We start from the raw sequence: 20,748 nt of genomic DNA on the forward strand, positions 1-20,748 counted from the left end.
GAAAGAGATACGTCAGATGTTAGTCAATAAATATGTGCCAGTTCTCAGTTTCGTGCTTGTAACCGTGAGACAAAGTGGAACGCATTTGTAGCAAAGGAAGTCTGTATATAATGAGGTACAGAGGCAAAGAGAAAGAAAGTGTGGGACAAGCGAGAACACAAGGAAGAAACTGAATGAGAGGGGCAAAGAGGATGCAAGAGGAAAACAGATAAACAAGAACTACTCAAGAGGCATTGTGGAATCCTGCAGCAAGGAAGGAGGCCATTCCATCCTTCAGTCAAATCACCATCGTCTTTCTTCCCAGACCATAGGGCTGCTTCCTCATTAGAAAAAGACAATGAGTGATGCCTTAATGTGAGGGTCACTACACCTCAGGCAAGAGGAGAGGTTGAGGAGGAGAATCCTTCACATTAATGGCATCCAGTGCAGGAACTGAACATATGCTGTTAGCATCACACACCAACCATCCAGCCAAATGAGCTTCATTCCTGATGAGGAGCTCGGATGCTGCCTGACTGGCTGTGCTTTTCCAGCACCACACTATTTGACTCTGACCTCCAGCATCTGCAGTCCTTCCTTTCTTTTAAAACAAACCCCTGTTCCACCCAGCAAACCAATCCTAACTTGAGGGAGCAAAAACATTATTGTTACCACTCTCACATTTTTTTTTGCCCTGTCGCCTTCAAAACCTTCAATTGTCAAATACCTATCCAGTTTGAATTGAAAGTTATTACTGAATTTGCTTCTACCAGATGTTTGGGCAGCTCATTCTTCAAGAATGTATGAGCTAGGAGCAGGAATTAGCAACTCAACCCCATGGGCCTGCTCTCCCATCGAATACAACCATGGCTGATCTCATCTCGATCTCAACTTCACCTCCCTGCCCATTCTCCAGATGAAGGGTTTTTGCCCGAAACGTCGATTTTCCTGCTCCTCGGATGCTATCTAAACTGCTGTGCTTTTCCAGCACCACTCTAATCCATTCTCCAGAATCCTTCAACCCATTACTAATTAAAAAATCTATCTCATCCAAATTTATTCAATGTCCCAGCGTCCATTGCACTCTGGGGTAGTGAATTCCACAGATTCACGACCCTTTGAGAGAAGCAATTCCAGACATAAACTTATGACTAACATTTTCTGCACCTTTCCTGATTCTATTGCCAATTCTTTTAAATCTCAGACCATTAATCACATAGTTTGCTGTCAGCTTTTCCCTGTTTGTTCTGTCAAAACCTTGTATGGTTTTTGAACACCTCAATTAAATTTCCCCTTAACCTTCTCTGCTCAAATGGTGTCTGTAATTTCTCTACATTGACAAAGTTCCTCCTTCCTGGAATTATTCTGGTAAGTCTGCTCCTTGCCCTGACCAATGCTTTGACATGCTTCCGAAAATGTGCCCCGAATTGGAAGCAATATTCCAGGTGAGGCCAAATCACTGGTTCCAAAAGGTTTAGCTTCCATATGCTATGATTCCAAACATATAAGGCCAAGGATCACTCGTGTCATTTTAATAGACTTTGTAATTTCTTTAGCCATCTTCAAAAACTTGTAATAGATAGGAAAGTCTGAAAGAGTGAGACTGATTACAGGTGAGGGAAGAGTTAATGAGAGATAGAGACAACAGTCCATAAGGTGAGAAAACACCTTCTCTCTGCCTCTTCCTTTTTAGTATTAGCTCAATTAATCGCTCTCCATCACTGCCTCTCCAACCTTCCTCCCCTCATCCTTGTATCTCCTTCTTCTATCTCTCATTTTATGCTGTTTATCTCTCGCCCACTCCAAATCTACATCTTTGCTTCTGTTGTTTGCAGTCTATTTTCCTTCAGCTCACTATCTCTAACTTTCCCTTCTTATCTGCACCTGCTTTTTATTCTCTCATTCTCTGTCATTTTTACTCATTGCATCACACTCTTTCTGCTCCCTAAATCTCTCATTGCCTCTCTCTACTCTCTATTTCCCTCTCTTTCCTCTTCTCCTTCACTGTCTCATCATCCTCGCTACTTCTCTCATGATGTCTCTCACTATCTCTCCCCTCTATTTCCATCTCACTCTTCTGCTTCATTCATTTATGCTCCTCTCCCCTTCTCTTGCTCACTCTCCTATTTCTTTTCCTCACTGTATGTCTTTCTCTCTCTCTCTCTTCCCTTCACTGTCTTTCCCTCACTATCTCTTGTGTTCTCCATCCTTCAATGCCTGTCTCACATATTTCTTGCTATTTCTCAATTATTTTATTTATTACTCCTGAAGGAAATATAAAAAAAAGTATTAAGTATTAAGAATGAATAATTCCCAGATATTCTGTTTGTTCAAGTTAAGTGCAAACAGCGAAACCATGACGACAGGTGATCCTATGGCCACTCCCAAACACAGCCCCAGTACATTCTGAATGGAAAGCAGCAAATCTGCAGCAGCCTCCAGCAACAAGTCCAGGCATTACCACCTCACTCCAATACACCCTTCATGTTGAGAATAGAAACTCCTGTGCCTGGGACAGCACGGTGGCACAGTGGTTAGCACTGCTGCCTCACAGCGCCAGACACCCAGGTTCAATTCCCGCCTCGGGCAACTATCTGTGTCAGGAGTTTGCACATTCTCCCTGTGTCTGCGTGGGTTTCCTCCGGGTGCTCCGGTTTCCTCCCACAGTCACAAAGATGTGCAGGCTAGGTACGTTGGCCATGACAAATTGCCTGTAGTGTTAGGTGAAGGGATAAATGTAGGGTTGGTTGCTCTTCAAAGGGTCGGTGAGGACTTGTTGGGCTGAAGGGCCTGTTTCCACACTGTAGGGAATCTAAATCAAAAAAAATGTTAAAGAGAACAGGAAACTAAATGTATACCATAAGGAATAGTGGACATTGTAGAAAGGAACAACTCCATGTGCACAATAAAAATCAGACCTAGTGTATTATTGAGAATAGCAGACCCTGTGCATGTAATAGAGAGTATCAGCTTCTGTATAAAGGAAAATGAGTAGCAACCCCCCCCCCCCCCCCTATATTTCACAAGGAACAGAAGACACTGTGTAATTCCAGGGACTAGTGCCTTGGTGTATGGTATAGAGAATAACAATTCTTGTGTATATTATAAAGTGCTCCGGTGCAGTGAACAAAGTATTATAGAGAATAACAGTACCTGTGTATGTTGGAGAAAATGAGGACTGCAAATGCTGGAGATCAGAGTTAAGCTTTTCCAGCACCACACTCTCATACCTGTGTATGTTGTCAGGAATAGTGTCCTATTCTGTGTTATAAGGAATAGCAGTCACTGCGTATATTATAGGGTCTCGTGTCCTACTGTGACTTATAGGGAATGATGTCCTGACATACTTTATAATGCCCCAGTATGAAGTAGAGGATAAAGGTCTTGTGCATATTATAGGGAACAGTGCCTTACTGTATGTATTTTTAGAGAATTATCAGTCCCTGTGTACACTGTAAGAATAATGCCCAGTCTACATTACAGGGAATAGCAGCTTGCTAGCTTGTTATACATAACAACTGCCTCTGTATATTTTGAGAATAACAGCCCCTGTGTACACTAAGGAGAATAAAGTCTGAGTGAATATTAAAGGGAATAGCTGCTCCCTTCTTACCAAGAATAGCAGCTCTCAAGTATGTTGTAGGGAATGTGCCCATGTGTATCATACAGGGAATAGCAATCCCTATACCTTTGTAGTGAATAATAGCCCTGTGGATATTATAGAGAATAGCAGCCCTGTGCAATTTTAGAGAATAGTATGCTCTCTGTATGTTAAAGCGAACAACAGCCCCTGTGTACATTAGAAGTTACAGTGTTTCAGTGTATAGAGAGTAGCCCCGTGCATATTACAGAGAATAGCAGCCCTGTGTAGCATTAACTGATAATGACTCAGTATAAATATGTCTCAGTTAATGATCAATTGTTTTAAGCTGATACTTGGAACTGAAAGCACACTCCTTAAATCAATAAACGTAATCTTCCTACGCTGCTGTTTTTAATTCATATATGGCTTCTGGCTGAAACTTCCTCCAGATCCATTCATTCTCAGCTTTAATACCTTAAGGCCCTAGGTTCTGAATGGATTTGAGAAGAAGAGTTGACTTTTGTCCTCCATCCTACTCTCAGGCCCTGCTGTTCTGCAAGGTAGTTCAGTCAGGCTTGACAACATTTTCTAAGACTTCCCTCTGTGTCATTGGTGGGTCAGGCAAAACTAACCCATTGAAATGAACCAGCCAGGAAACGTGTAATACTGATCCTCATGGCAATGGCTGAAATTGGACATAAAGCCTCAATGATTGACATTCAGAAACGGGAAAGTATCTTGAATTGAGCTTGCTTCTATCTGCCAGCTCATCAGAGAGGCTTATCTGCAGTATGGGACAAAATACTTCACATTTGTCAAAGTCCTCCCTCCCTCACAGCATTGTGGGTGTCCATACACCAAATACACAGCGGCGGTTCAAAATGGCAGCTCCTGCCACCTTCTCAAGGGGCAACTAAGGACAGACAACATCGCAGCCCATCATCGCAGGGAGACGATGGCCTAGTGATATTATCGCTGGGCTATTAATCCAGAGATCCAGGTAATTTTCTGCGGACACAGGTTTGAAACTTGCCATGGCAGATGATGGAATTTGAATTCAATTTTAAAAATCTGGAATTAAGAGTCTGATGATGACCATGAATCCATTGTCAGAAAAACCCATTGGGTTCAGGAATGTCCTTTAGGGAAGGAAACTGCTATCCTGGCCTACATGTGACTCCAGACCCACAGCAATGTGGTCGACTCTTAAGTGCCTTCTGGGCAATTGGGGATGGGCAATAAATGCTGGCTCAGACAGCAACACCTACATCCCAGGAGTGAATGAAACAACAAACACAGAATGTTCAACACAGAAACAGCTGATTCAACTCAAAGGATCCATGCTGCTGTTTATGCTCAATATGAGCCTCTTTGCAAACTATTCCATCAAGCCCCATCACTGGAGGGGTCACTGGACTGAAACTTTTATTTGTAAATGTAGCCAGACCTGCAGCGTTTTTCCAGCATTTTCTACTTTTATTTGTTTCCACAGTTCTTTGTTCTACATGATCTGATCAATGGATTCATCGATTCCTTTTTTCCTCCCCGTCGTATCTTTATCCAGTTTATTTCCTTTCCCTTCTCCAGTGCTGCAACTTATAATATGGTTTCCAGGATATTTCAGACCTCCAAGTGTGATTTCCCCTGGCCTGCTCTCCCTTGTGTAACAGCAGCTGACAGGCATTGGTGTCCCCAGTTAGAAAGAATGTGTTTATTTTGCTCTTTTTACAATCCTAGGACATCCCCTGAAATACTTCACAGAATTCCTATAGTATGGAAGCAGACCATTTGGCCCATCGAGTCCACACCAAACCATCAAAGAATGTCCCACCCAGACCTAACCCTCTACCCTATCACCCTGCATTTCCCATTGCCAACCCACCTAGGCTGCACACTACAGGCAATTCAGCATGGCCACCTTCGGATTGTGTGAGGAAACTGGAGCACCTGGAGGAAACACACACAGACACATGGAGAAAATGCAAGCGCCACACAGACAGTTGCCTGAGGCTGGAATTGAACCTGGCTCTGTGAAGCAGCAGGGCTAACCACTGAGCCACCATGCCATCCTCTCCTTCTTTGAAGTCTAGTCTCTATAGAAATAAACAGCAGCAGCCAATTTCCAGACAGCAGGTTCCCTCAAATAGCAACATGAGAATTAGCAGATAATCAGTATACTGTCTGAAGGATAAATATTCTGTCAGGTCATGGGATAACCGCATTGTTCCTTTTCCAATATTTCCATTTCTTCCCACCTGAGATTACAGAGTCTCAGGATCTAATGTATGACACCTCTGACAGAGTAGCACTGCCTCAGTTCTGCATTGTTGCTCAATTCTCTGAGGTTTCATCTTGATTGTCTGACTTAAGACGCAAGAATGCTACCAACTGAACCATACTTGAACTAGGTCAGAATGAAGTAACGTAGAGCTCCAACATTTCACAGGTCCCTCTGAATCCATCCTCTCCTGCACATCCTTATGACTCCAGCATTATATTTAACCTGCCTCTTATCATGCCTTCACTATACCCTCTGATGCTGAACAGTCTGACCCAGGGAAAGGACTTTCTTTTATCCCTTTATGCTCCAATCCCAATGAACTTCAGGCATGAAATTCTTCCTCTGTCATCTTCACCTCCATGTCCATTCCTTTGGAGAGGGGTCCTCTGTCCTTGCCACACAGATCCTTTCACCCATTTCCGATACTCCCTCTCAGCCTGGACTCCTCCCTCTGGCCTTTTATCTGTTTCTCATTGAGAAATGTTGATGTGACACCAGCCAGCTTAATTTCTCTACTTTGCTCACTCACTCTTACCTGTCTCCCTCAAAACCTGCTGCATTTCGTTCTCTCAGGGCTAACCCTGGCTTTTTTGTAGCAGTCTGCCAGGAAGAGCGGGGTAGCTGTTGTTGTCAATGTAGCCAATGTTGACCTTACAGGACCTTGCAACTCTCAAGATGCTTCCTCCTATCACCCCCTGGATCTTTTCCTCACCACTCAACACTTTAGGATCGTCACTGACTGCATCTCCAGAGCTTCCTACCTCATATTCTTGAACAAGAGTCACTGGACCTGAAATGTTAATTCTACTTTTTCTCCACGGATGTTGCCGTTGGGTGTTTACAGCAATTTCTGGTTTGGTTTCTGATTTCTAGCATCTTGCAGTTTTTTTTTAAGTTTCTCCTTTAACCTGTCTCACTGTCTCCAAGTCAAAGGTGTGACTCAAGAGTTCTGAACAAGACTCAGAGCGTTAACTCTGTTTCTCTCCCCACAGATGCTATGAGACCAGTTGGATTTGGAATCCCGACAGTCATAGAATCCCTAAAGTGTGGAAACAGGCCCTTCGGCCCAACAATTCCACACCAACCTTGCAAAGGGTTACCCACCCAGACTCATTCCCCTACCCTGTTACTCCACATTTACCCCTGTCTAATGCACCTAACCTACACGTCCCTGAACATTACAGGCAAGTTAACATGGCCAATTCACCTTAACCTGCACATCTTTGGACTGTGGGAGGAAACCCCCGCAGACACAGAGAGAATGTGCAAATTCCACACAGACAGTCACCCGAGGTTGGTATCGAACCCGGGTCCCTGGAGCTGTCAGGCAGCAGTGCTAGCCACTGAGCCACCATGCTGCCCCCAAGTTTTTGCTATGGGTCTGGAGTTACATGTAGACCAGACCAGGTAAGGATGGCAGTTTCCTTCCCTAAGGAACATTGATGAACCTGATGGGTGTTGCCCCCAAGAATGAATTCATGGTCATCATTAGACCCTTAATTCCAGATCTTAATTGTATTCAAATTCCACCATCTGCTGTGATGGGACTTGAACCCAGGTCCCCAGAACACTACCTGAGTCCCTGGATTACTTGTCTAGCAATAGTACCACAAAGCTATTGCCTCGCCTCATATGCCAGGCTATTTGAAGTATTGTAACTCTGAGTGAAATTATCGGCTGTGATATTTAAAAGCCTGATGACATAGGTACAAAATTGTTGCAAAAGCCTTTACCTGATTTGACAGAACAGTGGATATGAGCCTTGGATTCATAATAGACCCAGTCAAATCCTGCTTCCACTGCCAGACGGGCCAGCATCCCGTACTTGGAGCGATCTCGATCCGAGGTGGTGATATCCACAGCTCGACCCTCGTAATGCAAGGATTCCACAGAGTGGTGACCATCTTCATCCCAGCCTTCTGTTACTCTCAGCCTCACCCCTGGCCACTGGTTCATGACAGAGATCGCCAGAGCATTCAGCTTGTCTTTACACCGCTGCAAAGGGCAAAGGCGAGAGTTATTAATGCACGGTCCGATATAGCTTATATCTAACCACCACATTCCCTGCCCCGCCCAACTACCCATCCTCCCACCTGTACCCATTCAGTCTGGGCAGGCTGCTCAGTAGTGAACACGTAGTTGTTTTAGGGAGATATACACACACACACATCAGAGACACAATGGGCAGGTCCCAGTGACATGATCACTAACAGGTGACAAATTCACAGTGACGCCAAAACACAAAGATTGCAGCTCGCTGTATTAAACACCTGGTTTGATATTCTCCATAACAAAATCGGGGCCAATATACACAGGAACTGCTCTTCTCTGTGGTGTCCACAGGGGCTATCAATCTCAAACATTTACACAAAGGTTGCTATTCTCTGTAGTATCCACTGGGGCTACCAACTTCTGAAATATATACAGGGTCTGTTATTCTGTAAAATATACACAGGGACTGCTGTTCTCTAGAATATATAGAGGAACTGCTATTCACCACAATATACACAGGGCCTGCTGTTCTCTATAATATACACAGGGGTTGCTATTCTCTGTAATATACACAAGGTCTGCTATTCTCTATACTATACACAGGGACTGCTATTCTCTATAATCTACACAGGGACTGATACTCTCCATAATATACCCAGGGACTGCTTTTCTCTGTAATATACAGAGGGTCTGCTATTCTCTGTAATATACACAGGGATTGCTATTCTCTGTAATATACGCAGGGGCTGCTATTCTCTATAATATACACAGGGACTGATATTCTCTGTAATAAACACAGGGTCTGCTATTCTCTATAATATAGACAGGGACTGATATTCTCTGTAATATACACCCAGGGACTTCTACTCTATATAATATACACAGGGACTGATATTCTCTGTAATATACAGAGGGTCTGCTATTCTCTGTAATATACACAGGGATTGATATTCTCTATACTTTACACAGGGACAGCAATTTTATATAATATACGCAAGGACTGCTATTCATATAATATACACAGAGTTTGTTATTCTCTATAATATACACAGGGATGGCAATGTTCAATAATATACACAGGGACTGGTTTGCTACACACAAGGGTCTGCTATTCCCTATAATACACAGAGGGTCTGCTATTCCACAAATTACACACATGGACAGCAATTATTTTACATAATATACACAAAGACTGCTATTTTCGCTTAAGATTAAAGTGGCTACAGTTCTCAGATATCCATATAAATATCGACAAATATATCAATAGGCAGGGAATAGAGGGATATGGAGCACTTTAGAGGAAAAAGGCTTTTAGTTTAGGATGGCATTGTGGGTGGGCCGAAGGGCCTGTTCCTGTGCTGTACTGCTCTTTGTTCTTTGTGTTTCACAACTGTGGAGTATCTCGAAGTGAATTTCTGAAGTGTCAGCAACTGTCGAAATGTGAAGAACCAATGCACACACAGCAAGATCCCACAAGCAGACAATATTGGGAGATAAATATTAACCAGGATAGCAGGAAGAAGTGTTAGGCTTGTCTTCAAAGTAGTGCCATACGACCTATAGGTTACAGCTTAATGTTTTATCTGAACGTCAGCCCCACTGATGGTAGCAGCACTGTCACGGTCCACAGAGAAGCTTTTTGTGATTTAGTCTGGGCAGAAGTTCACTTCAGCCAGTACCTGACCGGACAGTGTAATGTGTAAAGATATTGGGGCTGAACAAAGAATGGATCTCCTAGGGCGTCTAGGGGCTGGATCCTAAAGAATGGTGTTTGGGTGAGGAACCAGGTGGAACCACAGTGACAGGGAAGGGATGGGAAGAGAGGGGAGCGGTTAATGCGGACACGCCCTGGCGCACACACGTGAATCATGCCAGGGACACGGTTTTCCTGACAAGGTCACATTGTGCCTGGGAAGCAGCAATTAAACAAAAGCGCCAATTAGCAGGAAAAGGGGTCTTGCATTCCCTTACTCACCCATAGCCTGGCTTTCCGATCGTACTGCCAAATGGGTTATTTAATTGTGCAGTAATGAACAAGCTGTGCCAATTCCCAGATAAAGCCGCATACCTTTTCAGTTTACCATTGCTAATAGGTCACCAGAGCAGTTACATTTTGAAGAGCAAATATGTGCTTATGATCTGAGCACCGCATTTAGCCAGCTAGGCCCATCCCACCTGAATACCCTCAATCTAATTTTCCACATAAGATCGTTCTGATAATTCCAGTTCTCACAGATTAGCTGATCAAAGGGCCGCAGAGAACAGAAACTTGGCTTGTAGACTGTATTCGTCTATTCTTCTGATGTGTCACCCATCTTTGTATATACTCTCACGCCTATTTTTTTTATTTTTGATACCATCTCTGACTTTTTTCATTAGCCACAAACCATGGATCCTCCATTTGGGACTTTTCTTCCTTACAGGAATGCATCTATTCTGCGCATTCTGAAATAATTTACTCCAAGGCAGTCAATGGCTGGCTGTTCACTAAGATTTGGGTGCTGTGTTTATTTCATAGGATCCTTGCAGTGTGGAAGCAGGCCATTCGGCCCATTGAGTCCACATCACACCTCCAAAAATCATCCCACCCCATGGCTAACCCCCCCCTAGCCTGCACATCCCTGGACACTATAAGCAATCCAGCATGGCCAATCCACCCTAACCTGCACATCTTTGGACTGTGGGAGTAAACCCGGAGCACGCGGAGGACACCCACATAGACACGGAGAGAATGTGCAAACTCCACACAGACAGTCGCCCAAGGCTGGAATCGAACCCGGGTCTCTGGCGCTAACCACTGAGTCACCGTTCCACCCGTGGCCTGATGTTGTTATACACAGGGTAAGGGATAGCAGAAATGCCTCAGGGAGGTTGATGACAACCACTGAGTCCATCCTGTGTTACAAATAAATCTGATTGAGGATTCAAAAGGAGTATCTTTACCCAGAGAGGGATTAGAACATAGAACTCACAATTGCAGGGAAATGTTGAGTCAGGGAAGCATGTGAAAGTGAAAGGATTTATTAATGAGTGAGTTGGAGTAGATGGCAGTAAGTTTGTGTGGATCACCAGCATTGACTAATGGGGCTGATGGTCTGCTCTGTGCTGTGGGTTTAATAAATGATTGCATCAAATTGGATCAAATGGAAATGTTACAATACCAAAGTCATTTAACACTTTGAAAGAAATGCTAAATGTAAAGCTAAATGCCTCGAAAGATCAGAGATGGAAGAACGAAGAAACTAAACATGAACACATAGAAAATAGGAACAGGCGTAGGCCATTCAGCCCTGCCATCCCAGGGATCAGTCTGGTAAACCTTCAGTGCACTCCCTCCATCGTCAGAACATCCCTCCTCAGATAAGGAGACCAAATCTGCACGGAATACTCCAGATGTAGTCTCACTAAGGCCTTGTACAATTGTAGCAAGACACCCCTGCTCCTGTACTCGAATCCTCTCGCATTGAAGGCCAACATACCATTTGCCTTCTTCACTGCCTGCTGCACCTTTTACATTATTGGCAGTAACTGGTGTAGAAGGACACCCAGGTCAAATCACATCTCCCCTTTCCCAACCTATTGCCATTCAGATCATAATCTCCCTTCCTGCGTTTCCGATCAAAGTGGATTGCCCACTCACTCAACTTGTTCAAATCACATTGAAGCTTCCCCGTTCTCTTCTCATAGCTCATTATTCCATCCAGATTGATGGTGTCTACAAAGTTGGAGATACTACGTTGAGTTCCATCTTCTAGAACATAGAACATAGAAAAACACAGCACAGAACAGGCCCTTAGGCCCACGATGTTGTGCCAAGACTTAATTCTAATGTAAAATACAGTAACTTAACCTACACACCCCTCAACTCACTGTTATCCATGTGTATGTCCAGCAGTTGCTTAAATGTCCCCAATGACTTCGCTGCCACCACCTCAACTGGCAACGCATTCCATGCATTCACAACTCTCTGTGTAAAGAACCTACCTCTGATGTCTCCTTTATACCTTCCTCCTAAGATCTTCAACTATGACTTCTTGTACCAGTCAATCCTGCCCTGGGGAAAAGTCTCTGGCTATTGGCTCTATCTGTTCCTCTCATTATTTTGGACACCTCTATCAGGTCTCCTCTCTTCCTCCTTCTCTCCAGAGAGAAAGGTCCGAGCTTATTCAACCGTTCTTCATAAGGCAAGCCCTCCAGTCCAGGCTGCATCCTGGTAAACCCTCTTTGCACCCTCTCCAAAGCCTCTGTACCTTTCCTTCTAAATCACTAAAATATGTATCGTGAATTGTTGGGGTTCAAGCACTGATTACTGTGGTACCAGACTAATCTTTGACTGCCAGGAGGAAGTGAGAACTGCAGGTGCTAGAGATCGGAGTTGAAAAGTGTGGTGCTGGAAAAGCACAGCCGGTCAGGCAGCATCTGAGACCTGACGAGGCTCAGGGTCAATGCTGGGATATAGGTCTCTTCAATAGGTAACCTATGGGAGACCCACAGGATGGAAGCAAAGTGAGGGGAGAGAAACCTCCGGCCATTCTACACATACACTGCGGGTGCTGGAAATCACAAATAAAAATGGAAACTGTTGGAAATGGTCAGTGGGTTGAGCAGCACTGGCAGGGAGATAGAAACAGAGTTAACATTTCAGGTCAGGAACCTTTGATTTTGTCACAAGAATGTCTGAGATGTAACACTGATGTGAAGGCCCCCATGTTGGACTGGGAATGACAAAGTCTGAAATCACACGACACTAGGTTGTAGACCAAAAGGTTTATTTTAAACCACAAACGTCGTGATTTTTGATTTTGAAATGTAACAAAAATTTGAAACAAGGATTTGCACGGTGGGAGGAGGTGAGGAAATATCAAAAGTCCAGGTCCTGGATTGAGCAGAGTTCCTGAGGCATTTGACTGCAGAAAAATCGCAGTGCAGAAAGAGACCATTCAGCCCATCGTGTCTGTGCCGGCTGAGATAAAAGAAATCTAGCCGTCATTCCAATCCCACATTCCAGTTTTGCAAGAAACCATGTTTCGGACACAAGGATCGTTTTGAATAATTGAGGGTTTCTCCATTGCCAAACCAGGCACCAACACTCTCTGGGTGAAAAAGACTGTCCTCAAGTGCCCTCTATGCCTTCTACCAATCACCTTAAATCTGTGCCCCCCCCCCTTTATAATCGACCCCTCTGCTAGAAGAAACTAGTAACCCCACCCCACCCCCCCACCTCCACTCTGTCTTGGTCCCTCATTGTTTTGTCCATCTCAATTAAGTCAACCGTTAGCCTCCTGTGTTCTAAGAAAAACAACTCGAGCCTATCCAATCTTTCTTCATAGTTGCAGTTTCTGAGCCCTGGCAACAGTCTTGTAAATCTGCACTGCATCCGCTGCTCACAATGTGGTCTCCTCTACACTGGGGAAACAAAGGGTAGGCTGGGGAAACACCTCGCAGAACACCTACGTTCTGCCCACCACAAAGACCCTGAGCTTCCAGTTGCCTGTCATTTTAACACCCCACCCTGTTCCCTGGCCAACATCTCGGTCTCAGGTTTGCTGCAGTGCTCCAGCGAAGACCAGCACAGGCTGGAAGAACAGCACCTCATTTTCCGCTTGGGAACTCGACAGCCTTCTGGACTCAATATTGAGTTCAAAAACTTTAGGTCCCATCTCCCACACACCAGGCCTTGTTATTACTGTCTGTTATTACACACAAACCATTGTTAGCCACTAACAGTCCCTATGAATAGCTATTCAACCTCCAAACCAGATTATTACCCACTCCTTTGTCTAACTGTTCTTTTCTCTCCCTTTGGGCTCTATTGTTTATTCCTTACCCCTCTCCCCACCCTATCTCCTGCATGCAAACCATATAATCCTACCTACCATCAATTCTGAGAAAGGGCCACTTGACCCGAAATGCTCACTCTGATTTCTCTCCACAGAACCACCAGACCTGCTGAGCTTTTTCCAGCAATTTCTCTTTTCGTGTCCTGTAAATCTCCCCTGGACTTTCTTCACAGCACTTTTAGCCTTCCTATAATAAGGTGTCCAGAGTGGAGTCAGTAACTCAATTCCAAAGGAGTGCCATATCAGACTTGAAAAGTTAACTTTATTTCTCTCTCCACAGATGTTACCAGACCAGGTTCCAAAGGGAATGGAGTATATAAATGGCAGGGCTTTGCTAAAATTATATAGGACACCAGTCTGACTACAGCTGGAATACTGCGAACAGTTTAGGGTCCCATATCTAAGGAAAGTTAGACTAGCTCTGGAGACATTTCAGAGAATGTTCACTCGGTTGATCCCTGTACAGAGAGATTTTTTTTATGAGTAGGGGATTGCTTAACTTGAGCTTTTACTCATTAAAGTTTCAAAGAAGGAGAGGTGACCATACTGAAACATATCAGATCCTAATGGGGTTTGACAGGATAAGTCCAAGTGGGGTTGTTGTGGGACAGTTTAGGACCAGGGAACATCACCTCAGAATAAAGGATCACCCAGTTAGAACAGAGTTGGAGAGCATATTTTTCACTCAGAACATAGTGAATCCACAGAATTCTTTATAACAGAGGGCTCTTGAAGCTATTAAGTATATTCAAGACTGAGAGATTTTTAATCAGTCAGGAAAATCAAGGGTTATAAGGAAAAGGCAGGGAAGTGGAGTTGAGGATTATCAGATCAGCCACCATCTGATTGAAAGGTAGAGCAAACGTGATGGGCTGAATGGCCTTTGTCTGTTCCTATATGTTGTGGTTTTATGGCTTTATTGACCTGCTAAGTTTCTCCAACACTTTCTGCTTTAATTTCAGATGTCCAACATGTGCAGTACTTTTGTTTCATTTTCTATTTCTTAAAAAAGTTATCCAATCCTTCATTTCAAATGCTACTATGATTTTACCTCTGGCAATCTCTGTCATCCCCTTGAGCTCTACAATGTTATGAGATCTCTGTACTTGCCTAACTCTGGCCTCAAATATTCCTGAGTTTATTTGCTTCAACATTCATGGCTGTATTATCAGCCCGACTTTAAAATCTAGAATTCCCTCCTTAAATCTCTCTACCTCTCTACTTTTCTTCCTAAACAATTACAACTCAATACAGCACAGAAACAGGCCTTCGGCTGACCAAGCCTGTGCTTATTCCTAGTCCTTATTTAGACCTGCTACTTATTGCCCATATGCAGTTTGTATCCCTCTGTTCACCTTCCAAACCTGTGTCTATCAAGATAAGCCTTAATCATTGCTAATGTGAGTGCTTCCACCACCTCCACTGGCAGTGTGTTCCAGGGAACCACCTCCCTCTGTGCGAAACATTTTCCCCACACTTCTCCCCCTCCCCCACCTTGAACTTGTGTCCTCTTGTCATAGAATCCCTACAGTGTGGAAACAGATCCTTCAGCCAACAAGTTCACACCAACCCTCCAAAGAGTAACTCACCCAGATCTATTGCCCTACATTTACCCCTGACTAATGTACATAGCCTACACATCCCTGAACACTATGGACAATTTAGCATGACCAAGTCACCTGACCTGCACATCTTTGCATTGTGGAAGGAAACCAAAACACCTGGAGAAAACCCATACAGACACAGAGAGAATGTGCAGACTCCATACGGACAGTCGCCCAAGGCTGGAATTGAACCCGGGTCCCTGGTGCTGTAATGCGGCAGTGCTAACCACTGAGCCACCATGCTGCCCATTGTAGTTAACCTTTCTACCCTGGGAAAAAGCCTCTGACTATCCACCCAATTTATGCCTGTCATAATTTTTTGGGCCTCTACCTGAGCCCCCTTCTTTCCTTTATAATGTCCTAGAGAACCAATTTCATTTTCCAACCTGACCTAATATCTCCTCTGTTGCTCAGTGTCATACTTACTTCCTTTTATTGATTATCAGTTGATTCTGAAAGTATCTATTGTACAATGGAACATATTTCTCCAGTGAAATGCCTTGGGATATTTCATTATGTTAAAAGTTATTTAGAAATTGTGGTTGTGCTTCTTGAGTGTTATTGGAGTTGCACTTGTCCAGACAAGTGGAGAATTTGTCATCACAATCCTGATCTTTGACATCTCTCCCCTCTTCCAATTCTGATCAAATGTCACTAAGCTGAAACCGTAACAATTGCATCTCTCTCCACCAACACTGCCAGGTCTGATGACAGCAGCCAACGTTTCCATTTATATTCTGCTGAACAGCCATATTAGTCCTGCAGGGAGTGTGATAGGGGCAATACGATGGAAGGTATAAACCTACTGAGCTTTCTTCCATTTCAGAGATGATTCAACATTCTAAAAATGTATGAATGTGTACAATGGAATGCAGTCACTGATGTGATAGAAGGAACAGTGCTCTTGATTTTCCTACTGTGCTTATCTTTGCCAGTGTGATACTGAATTGGATAAGGATGTAAGCGAGTGACAATGGATTTTTTGTCTGCGTCATGTAAACCTTTCCCAACTTTGCGAGCCCACTTGAACACCTGCATCCATTATCACCTTAATTCCACATAACACAGATGTAATAAACATTGTAAAATTATGTTCCACAATATATTACACTTCCATTAAACCTTGAACAATATAGACTGAGTCACTGACACCTTATTGAACTCAATAGCCTCATGTTTACCACCTAAAATGTACCATCACACTTCAGTTTTATTGTTGTCACCTTGTGATTTAATATGAGATCACACCTCAGTCAGGTAACACCTAAATATTATAGTCTGTCTTCGAAACTCCACAAGCCAAGTGTCTGTGCTAACAGAAAGGAGGTCATATCTGCCCAACGCATTTGGGAATGGAATGTGGGTTGACAGTGTCCAAAGAAGTCAGTCAGACTTTGACAGTGTACCATCAATGCTGACAGAACAGGGGGTGGAAAGGGATGTGAATCATATCAACGCCTTCACCTCTGTGTTAATGTCTGACCGCTCTGTGGGTTACTACTATGACATGATAGAGAGGCTTATGGAACTAGCAGCATCAAGACAGCCTCACTCCTGCTAGGATTTCCCAACACAGAGGGCACAAAGGGTTGAGCCCTCCAAGTCCCTTAATGGCAGAGCAAGCCACTTGGCCCATAAGGATGGAATCCCGACAATTTGAAAAGAGGCTATTCAGTCAGCATCACTCCTCCAAAGTGCATCTGACCTAGACCCACAGTCCACTCTATCCCCACATTTTATCCATCTACCCTGCACATTCCTAGACACTACACACAATTTAGTATGACCAAAGCATCTGACCTGCACACCTTTGGACTGTGGGAGGAAACCGGAGCACCCGGAGGAAACCCATGCAGGCACAAGGAAGAACGTACACATTCCATACAGAGTTACCCAAATGCAGGATTTGCACCCAGGTTCCTGGCATTATAAGGCAATGGTGCGAACCACTGAGCCACACCAACTCTGAGCATTTTCACTTACTGCCAAACTCTTGCCTTTTCCCCCTAACTTGGACATTGTTATTATTCACTGAGTGCCAATCTCTATCAGCAGTCCATTACAGAACCTAACTGCTATATTTTTATTAATTTATTCAATTGGATGTGGCATCATCCTTACTTCCCACACAGGACTGTGGATCTGGAGTCACATATCAGCCAGACTAGGCAAAGAGAGCAGTTTCCTTCCCAAATGGGCATTAGTGAACCAGATGGGTTTTTTCAACAACAATGGTTGCTTTCAATTCTAAATTCCAGATTTTTAAAAAATTGAATTCAAATTGGGATTTGAAGCTAGGATTGCAAAACCTTACATGGATCACTAGATTAACAAGCTAACGTTAACACCAACAAGTCATCAACTCCCCAATCTTCATTTACTGTGTGAAAAAGGTTTCTTTTTCACTTTGTGTTTGCTTGTTTTGCAAAACAGTTTCAAACTGTGCCCTCTAGTTCTCAAACTGTTTCAAAATGGAGACAGTTTCTCCCTAACCATGTTGTCCAGCCATTTTATGATTCTGGAAATTTCTGTCCAATCTCCTAATGGCCTTCATGACACCACAATGACCCCATGTTAAGCAAAATCATGTGGCAGGCAATGCCTAATAGTCTGACCACCAGGTGTTAATCCAGAGACCCAGGTAGCTCGGGTTGAAATTCAGTCATGGTAGATGGTGGAATTTGAATTCAATAAATGAGAGTCTAATGATGACCACAAACCATTGTCGATGACTGCAGAGAACCCATCTGGTTCACTAATGTCCTTTAGGGAAGGAAATTGCCACCCTTACCTGATCAGACCTATAAATGACTCCAGATCCACAGCAATGTGGTTGACTCATAACTTCCCTCTGGCCAATTAGAGATGGGCAATAAATGCTACCTGGCCAGCGGTGCCCTCATCCTGTAAATACATTAAATAAAAAGCTTTTACCAGGCCCACATAGCAGAGATCTTGACCCTGAGATGTCATTCTCACATCAAGCCACTGTCAGCAGGACATCAAAAATTTGACCTTTCCCCCTACCAATGCTGTATCAACAACAGCATGCATTTATATAGAGCCTTTTGCATGATAAGACATCCCAAGACACTTCACAGGAGCATTGTCAAACACAATTTGATGCTGGGCTGCATTTTGGCAGAAGGAATGGAGGAGCTGGGTATTATTTAAATGCATAAAAGATGCAGAGAGCTACAAAACAGTGGGATTTGGCGGCGGGTGGGGGGAGGGGTGCTCATCCTTGAATCCCAACATCCTTTGGACCTCTTCACTGCAGAGGGCTGGGACATCAAGGAATACAGAGGAAGACAGACATTGAATCAGAAAGGTATTCAACGGAAAGGCAGGTGTTGAGAATGATCAGATTGCCTTATTGAATGGGCTTGATGGGCTGAATGGCCAACATCTCCTCCTACATCTTAAGGTCTTATGGGTGACCATTTATTTAGTGTCCTTTAACGGACATGAGACAGAGGGCGATACAGAGAAGGAAGAGAATTCTGCAGGGGACAAGGCTGAAGGCAGAGTTAGTAATCCGAAGATTGTAGCAGGTTCCTGAGAGAGAGAGAGAGAGAGAGAGAGAGAGAAAGAAAGAGAGAGCAACAGAGAGAGACAGAGAGAGAGAAAAAGAGAGAGAGAAAGAGAGAGAGAGAGAAAGAGAGAGAGAGAGAAAGAGAGAGAGGTGAGGTGTAATTCAGTACAGAGCCTAACACTTACCGCTCACTGCCATTCCCTAGACCCATCCTTTAACTGTCCAACCTCTCTAAACTCCAAATTTTCTTTCCACCCCAATCGTCCCTTTCCCTCTCTTTCTTCAATATTGTTATGGCTGTTGCTTTACCTGTTGCATCTAACCTTACATTTTTAATATATGATGGGGATGTGATAATGCAAGAAGACCTTATCCTTTTATTGTATGTGCATGAACAAAGAGATAAAGCTTCAGTTTAAAGCATAACTCAATCAATACCACTCATGACAGTGCAGCATTCCTTCTTTACTGCACCCAACTTTCAGTTTGAATCTATGTGCAAAGTCCTAAAGAATGGCTTGAATCCTGAATTTTCTGACTGACGGCAGAAAACTGATCCACTAGCCGCTCTTTGTTCTCCTCACGTTGTGCTCGGGTCAAGATTCTTGTAGTCAAGTTCTTCCCTAACCAATATCTCCAAACCTGGCTCTCCTGTCCTGCTACTACTTTTCCAATCAATAAGAGTTTGAAAACACAAATCTCTATCTGTAACCTCTCATATTTCTGGTCATAATCTTCTCCATTCTGATGATAACCTCAACAAACGAAACTCACAGAGGTTTTGCACGAAAAAATATAAACACAACCGCAGTCTCCACATTCTCAAAGTTGTGGCGTCTGTCTTCAGTGATTCATGGTCATTGGTATTTTTGAAAGATTGACTTGATGAAGGATTTGAATGTACCATGCTTCCTGATGTCTATTAATAGCAAGTCAAATTCAATCTGTAGCTCTCAATATAGCAATCTAAAGGATCACTTAATGAATTTTCATAAATAAAGGATCATAATACTTGCATCAGCTTCTATCTAGAAGATAGCAATCTCATTTCTGTGTCAAAAGAATATGCATTCCAAGTACACTCTAGAGGCTTCAGCACAGAAATAAATCGAAACTCTGTGGTGGGAATACTTCATTCTCAGATGTGGCATCTTTCAGGTGGAAGTAAACGGTCCTGTGGCGCTATTTAGATGGACAGCCAAGAGAGGTTATCCTGATGTATGGAGTCATACAGCACAGAAACTGACCCTTCGGTCCAACCATTCCAGGCCGACCACATTCCCAGACTAAACTAATTCCACCTGCCAGTGCTCGGCCCATTTCCCTCCAACCTTTCCTAGTCATAAACATAATGTCTTTTAAACATTATAATTGTACCTTGCCCACCACTTCCTCTGACAGTTCATTCCACACACTAACCACGCTCTGTGTAAAAATGTTGGCTCTCGTGTACTTTTAAATCTTTCTCCTGTCACCTTACAGATCCTCCCCCTAGTTTTGAACACCTCCAACCTAGGGAACAGACCCTTGCCATTAACCTTATCTAAACCCCTCATGATTTCATAAAGCTGCATAAGCCACAGCCTTTCCAGTGTATTTTTATATCACAAACCCTCCATTCCTGGCAACATCCTGGTAAATCCTTTCTGAGCCCTCTGCAGTTTAATAATATCCCTCCTATAACTAGGCAACCAGAACTGCGCACTGTATTCCAGAAGACGCCTCAACAAACATCTTATACAATCTCAACATGACTTCCCAACTCCTCTAGTCAAAGGACTGAGCAATGAAGGCAAGCGTACCAAACACCTTTTTAAACACCCTGTTTACTTGTGATGCAAATTTCAAAGAATTATGTACCTGAACTTCTAGGTCTCGCTGTTCTACAGCACTACCCAGGGCCCTACCATGAATTGAACAAGTCTTTTCATCCT

At 43.5% G+C, this 20,748-nt stretch overlaps 1 protein-coding gene across 1 annotated transcript in view; it reads right to left on the reverse strand.

The window, feature by feature from the left end:
* The window catches only part of LOC140482445 (indian hedgehog protein-like), a 72,923-nt gene that overhangs the window by 2,169 nt on the left and 50,006 nt on the right, over window positions 1–20,748 (reverse strand). Inside the window, exon 2 of the mRNA XM_072579949.1 lies at window positions 7,577–7,838. Coding sequence (XP_072436050.1) covers window positions 7,577–7,838 — 262 coding nt within the window. The remainder of the gene's footprint in view (window positions 1–7,576; window positions 7,839–20,748) is intronic.

This window comes from Chiloscyllium punctatum, chromosome 10 (assembly GCF_047496795.1).
Source record: "Chiloscyllium punctatum isolate Juve2018m chromosome 10, sChiPun1.3, whole genome shotgun sequence".
Taxonomy (NCBI): domain Eukaryota; kingdom Metazoa; phylum Chordata; class Chondrichthyes; order Orectolobiformes; family Hemiscylliidae; genus Chiloscyllium; species Chiloscyllium punctatum.